Genomic DNA, 5,823 nt, shown 5'->3' with positions numbered 1-5,823 from the left:
CGTGGCTGTGAACTTCAGTAAGCAGATCACCAGGCCTTTTCCCCCTGAGATTCAAACCACCAACCTTCCTTAACAACCTGGCACTTTACCACAATCATACTCAACTCTCCTAACTTAAAAAACTTAACCCAAATCCACTGCAGCTGGGTCAGTTCTAACTCACAACAATACTACAGAACAGAGGAGAGCTGCCTCATAGGATTTCCAAGGCAGTCACTCTTTATGGAGGCAGAAGGCCAACTCTTTCTCCTGTGGCAGGTCCAAACCGCTCTTATGAGCTGAGTGTTGTTGTTCATGTCCTTGAATTCTTGTTCCATCATCCTTGACTTTTACTAACCGTACCCTTTCTGGATCCCAAACACTTTTTGATAAACAAGTCATACCTTTTGTTTTAGAAAAAAATTACCAGTTTATTGTCACTTTAAAAAAGCAAGTATCATTTACATAATTGTTGAAGGTGGCTGGTGTAGAAGTATTTCATTTAAAAATATGTATCTTTTCCCCCTACTACAGTAATTCAAGAGAAATTTCATTATACATTTTCTACATAGTCTAAACCGACAGAGGCAACGTATTCAAATAAACCCCGAGGTGGGGGGATGCTTGAGGCCAGTACCTCATTAGAAGCCTCAGCATGGGGGCTCCGGAGACCATCTCAGAAGGTCTTCCAGGGAGAGCTGAAACGTTCAGATAAGTGAGCTCTGGGAAGAAGGGGTAGTCGGCTGGCTCTGGCAGGCTCACCCCTGGGGTAGAGCAAAGAGAACAGACAGGGGAGTTCTGAGAGGCACCGGAGCTATCTAAACTCAGGGGGATGGAACCGAGTGAGCGGCAGCAGTAATTGAGTTTCAGTTACCTGCAGGGTGGTAAAATAAAGTGGTAACTTCCTCTGGCTGACATGGGGGAGGTTTAGAGGTGTCCTTGGCATGCTCACAGTGAAATCCGTCACCCCTTTCACTGTGTTGGGTGATGGCAATCGTGCAGTGCTTCCTAGTGACAGCCAGTGCCAGGAACAGCGTCCTGTTAGGCAGCACTCGCAGGAGCTACAGATAATGAAGCTGGTCCCTGCAGGCCTGTCTCCCTGAGCTCTCTGCACCCTCCGTCTGAAGGAACGGCACCATGGGAAAATTTAGCACAGCCAGCTTCCGCCATCACCCAAACTCAAAAGAGTCTTTGAGTGGCAGAGAGGGGCCTGCCGTCCTCTCTGCCAAGTCCAGGGTTGGAACCTTCTCAGGTCACTTTTTGTGGGTCTTTACAAAAGTGCCGATTGGCAGCAAGCCGTTCTTCACCTGGGCCCGGATTTCAGCTCGGTGCTTTAATGTGAAGACCAGGGCCCTCACTGTCCGCCGGTATGGCCCATTAATGAGGCGGGAACAGAGATGAAACGTTTCCCGCTCAATATTTTCAACCAGTAGGTGATCCATCTAAAAAAAAAAAAAACAGAAAAAATTATCAAATTAGAGCCTTGTATTGCATAAGGATTAAAAGCAAGAAAGGCTGGAGCACTCTGAGCAAAGGCCTCCATTAATCAACTGAAATTCAAGGACATCTACTTCCTGTCGCAAGAGAAACAGGAAGAGCAAATTAATTCCACCCTGGCAATTAAGGAACAAGGCCATGTGCTTTGTGACAGGGACCTCATTCACAACCCCTGCCGGGTGGTAATATTTGCCATTATAACAGGAAACTGGCCTGAACTAAGCAATGGGTTCTGGGCCTTGTATTTTACCAACCAGGAAACGAAGACCAAGGGTAATAAATCAGTATAACAGTTTATGCTTTTTTTTTCTTTTAAAGTGGCTTTTAACCCCTTAGAGCATTTTAGAAACCCTGGTTATGGATCCTAATTTGAGTGTAGAGTAATTTATAAATAACTTTTTACATTTAATGTTCATAATTCTTATCTCATTTTACAGATGAAGAAATAAAGTTCAAAGAAGTAAAGGTTCAAGGTCTTACAGCTACTAACAAGAGGAGTTAGGAGGGAACCTAATCTGGATCTTGACTTTAAAGTTCATGTTTCTTCCCCTTTGTCATACCAACTGTCTCCTCAGCATTCCTGGAGAACAGCAGAACTTAGAAGGCCTTCTGCAGGATCAGAGAAGGAGACCAGGCCTAAGGGGTGAGACCTGCAGTAATTCTAACTCAGGTCCAAGTCATTCTGAGGTCACCTGTCTCACCAGAGTAGCACAGGTCTGGGCTTTGTCATATGCTTGGATCCAGGCCAGGCTGGGCTGCTGGACAAGGACCTCCTCAGCTGCTCACCTGACTCCTTTTCCAGGTCTCTCTCTCTCATCATTCCTTGGCCCATCCTGCCTGTGACCCGGCCTGGGCACTCAGTTGCCTCCATGCTTCTGAATGTCTCTGCACAGGAACGTGTTCTCAGGACAAGGCATATTTCCCCCCAGAAGCACACTTCTATTTATATGCTTAAGCCTTGCTCAAAAGGGCTGAACGTTTTTCTTCCAATTTGCTAAAATCTCCTGAGCTTCTCTTAGCCATTATCATAATATACTGTAATGATCTATTTTTGAGTTTGTTTCTTAGCTGGTGATTGATTTCCTTGAAACAAGCTTATCTTTCTCATTTTTTTAATCTGAATTTTTCGGTTCCATAGTCCAGTCATTCCTTTCAAATCTTTATTCAGCATCTACTATGTGCCAGTCCCTGCGGTAGGGGTTAGGGAAAAAGAAAGTAGGGAACAAGTTAGACACAGTCATTGACTTCCTGGAGAGCACATCCGGTAGGAGATATGCAGTGAACAGGAGTGGTAAGTGTACTGAATGCTACAGGAGAAACAAGAACTGGGAGAACAGCTCCTGCAAAGGGGCCCAGCCAGGAAGTCAGGGCCTGGTTACAGGAGGAAGAGACTAATAATGCAAGGCCGGGACAATGAGGAGGACTCACTCAGGGGAAGCAGGAGTTTGTTCTGTGATAAAACTCTCTCATACACATTTGTTGCATATTTTCCAATGGAAGAAATAATGATGGTAAAGAGCTGAACAGAAGATCTCAAAAGATGGTTCAAGAAGAAAAGGTAGTGTTGTGATAAAATGTGAAAAGATCTGGAGCTAGAAACCAACTGGAAAAAAACAATAATTCAAGCCTTGATTGGAATACTGGGGTCTATAGGTAAGATATCGCACAATGAAGGGACGCATCGAGGAAAAATGAGAGGAATGCAGAAAGTCATTACCAAAAAGAACTGGTCAATTTTCAACCATTTAAGAAGGAGGCATATGATTATGAGCCAATAGTACTGAAGGAAGAAGCTTCCCTGAATGTAATAGTGAAAAATAAGATTCCAGGGATTGAAATGCCAATCGAGATATTTAAACAAATGAATGCAAAGCTGGGAAGTACTCACTCATCTATATTAAGAAATGTGGAGAACAGTTAACTGTCTAACTGGAAGAGATTCATAATTGTGTTCAACTTAAAGAAAAGTAATGCAACATATGAGAGAAACCATAAAACAACACCACATTAATATCACATACAAGTAAAGTTTTGCTAAAGATCACTCAAAAGCAGTTGTAACACTTCACTGATGGGGAACTGACAAAAATCCAATCCAGATCTAGAACAAAGGGTATCACTGCTGATGTCAGATGGATCAGAGACATGTTTATTTGTGTTTTATTAACTATATAAAGTTATTAAATTATATGGATTATGTGTGCTGTACTTTAAATTACAAAGAGATGTTTTTAAAAAGAGGAAAACAAAGAGAACTTCTAGATATATAGTAAAATATCCTAACCTAAATATCCTATTAGCCTAGTATGTAACTTATGGGGCTGCCAACACAAAGGGCTATAATCTGAAAGGTCAGCTGTTCCAATCCACCAGTCACTCCAAGGGCAGTCTCCTCCCATAAAGATTTATAATAGAGGGTTGTGATGAGTCAGAACCAACTTACTGGCAGTGAAGTTTTTTTTTCAGAGTTAAGAGACAGTCCAAAACAAACAGAAATAAGAAAACTGGAGGAAATAAGGTTGATGCCTACGAATTGCTGTGCTGGAGAAGAGTACTGAACATACCATGGACTGCCAAGAAAACAAACAGGTCTGTACTGGGGAGGGAGAAAACAAGTTTTTCCTTGGAGACCAGGATTTTAAAACTCTGTCTCGCATACTTTGGGCATGTGGCCAGGAAGGACCTATCCTTGGGGAAGGACATCATGCTTGGAAAGATGGAGGGACAGCGCAGGAAAGGAAGATCCCAGATGAAATGGATTGATATAGTAACTGGGGCAATGGGTTAGGGTGTGTCAGAATTATTGAGACTGGCTCAGGACAGGGCAGAGTTCAGAGCTGCTCTACACAGGGTCACAGGTGACTCTACGGCATATAAAAACAACAACAACATGACTATAGAGGAATGTGAGACTATTCCAGCAGTAAGACCCCATGTCTATCTTGGTCTTGTAGACAAAAGATGTTCAGAAAAATGTGTGGTCTGGAGTCCTAATAACTAACTGATAATCTCTTAGACAGGCTGGTTCTAGTAAGCACACTAGACACCATGGCTCTCTAGAACCCAGACTTGATTGGTGGACAGCAGACTGCTGCCAGTTTGAAACATCCAAAGAAAGAAGGCTGGGAAGATAGGGTGAAAGGATACATGTGTGTTTTAAAACAGGCCAAGGCTACTCCATCAAGTTGCAGTACTAAGGTAGAAAAAAGTAAACTTCAAGAGTGTCTTGACGTTCTCCATAATTACTTATACTATATATACTTCACTCAGCAAATAAGCTGCCAAGTCTCCACTCTGAGTCTGGCTTGTTGGAGACACAAGGTAAAAAAAGACTTTTCATGTGCCCTCCAAGATCTCACAGCCCAGAAAGAAGATAACATGATAAACAGAAGTGCAGGTAGCATGACAGGTGCTATATTAAAGGAGTGATGGGACTAAGACAAAAACATCTAACATTCCTTATGCATGCATATTCTAAAAACCCTCATGATTGTTGTTGTTGATTGCCGTCTAGTCGAGCAAGACTCATGGTGACCCCATGAACAAAAGGCCTGAAGCCCTTCCACAACCATGGCTATTTATCAAAGTTTGAAGAATTTCCAGAGGCATGCTGTTTAGGAAATGGATGCCACTCCTGCTTCCATGATAATAAAATGTAACTCATAAGGGGAAATTGAGGAAAATTAAATCAAGTCCACAGGAACCAAGATTTGACCCTAAGTCTGTTCCACTCGAATTTCAAAACCATCTCAGGAACAGGTTTGAGGCCTTGAGCACCAAATGAGTGTAAACCAAATGAGCTCTGGGAGGATATCAAGAAAATCGTCCATGAAGAATGCAAAAGATCATTATAAAGGCTGAAGAAGAAGAAAAGACCAAGATGGATGTCAGATGAGACTCTGAATATTGCATTAGAGCTCCGAGAAGCCAAAGCTAAAGGAAGAAATCAAGAAATCAAAGAGCTGAATAGAAAATTTCAAAAGGCAGCTCAGGACGACAAAGCAAGATACTATAATGAAATGTGCAGAGAGCTGGAGTCAGAAAATCAAAAGGGCCAAACTCGCTCAGCGTTTCTTAAGCTGAAGGAGTTGAAAAACAAATTCAAGCCACAAGTGAAAATACTTAAGAATAGTTTGGGTAGAATGTTAAATGATCCAGGATGTATAAAAAGAAGATGGAAGGAGTACAGAGTCACTGTATCAGAAGGAATTGGCTGACACAGAGGAATTTCATGAAATAACATATGAGCAAGAACCTATGGTGATGAAGGAGGAAGTTCAAGTTGCTATGAAGGAATTGGCAAAAAACAAGGCTCCAGGAGTTGACAGCATACCAATTGATTTATTT

The 5,823-nt window shown here is 42.2% G+C and overlaps 1 protein-coding gene across 1 annotated transcript in view; it reads right to left on the bottom strand.

Moving 5' to 3' along the window:
- Positions 1 to 420: 420 nt before the first annotated feature.
- TCEANC2 (transcription elongation factor A (SII) N-terminal and central domain containing 2) overlaps positions 421 to 5,823 on the bottom strand; it is a 77,405-nt gene continuing 72,002 nt past the window's right edge. The window contains exon 4 of the mRNA XM_006879711.1: positions 421 to 1,421. Coding sequence (XP_006879773.1) covers positions 1,233 to 1,421 — 189 coding nt within the window. The 3' untranslated portion in view covers positions 421 to 1,232. The remainder of the gene's footprint in view (positions 1,422 to 5,823) is intronic.

The sequence above is a fragment of the Elephantulus edwardii genome, unplaced genomic scaffold (assembly GCF_000299155.1).
Source record: "Elephantulus edwardii isolate Elephantulus edwardi_28Jun2011 unplaced genomic scaffold, EleEdw1.0 scaffold00005, whole genome shotgun sequence".
NCBI lineage: Eukaryota > Metazoa > Chordata > Mammalia > Macroscelidea > Macroscelididae > Elephantulus > Elephantulus edwardii.
Note: the sequence above shows the minus strand (reverse complement) of the source record. Positions and strands in the feature narration are given on the sequence as shown.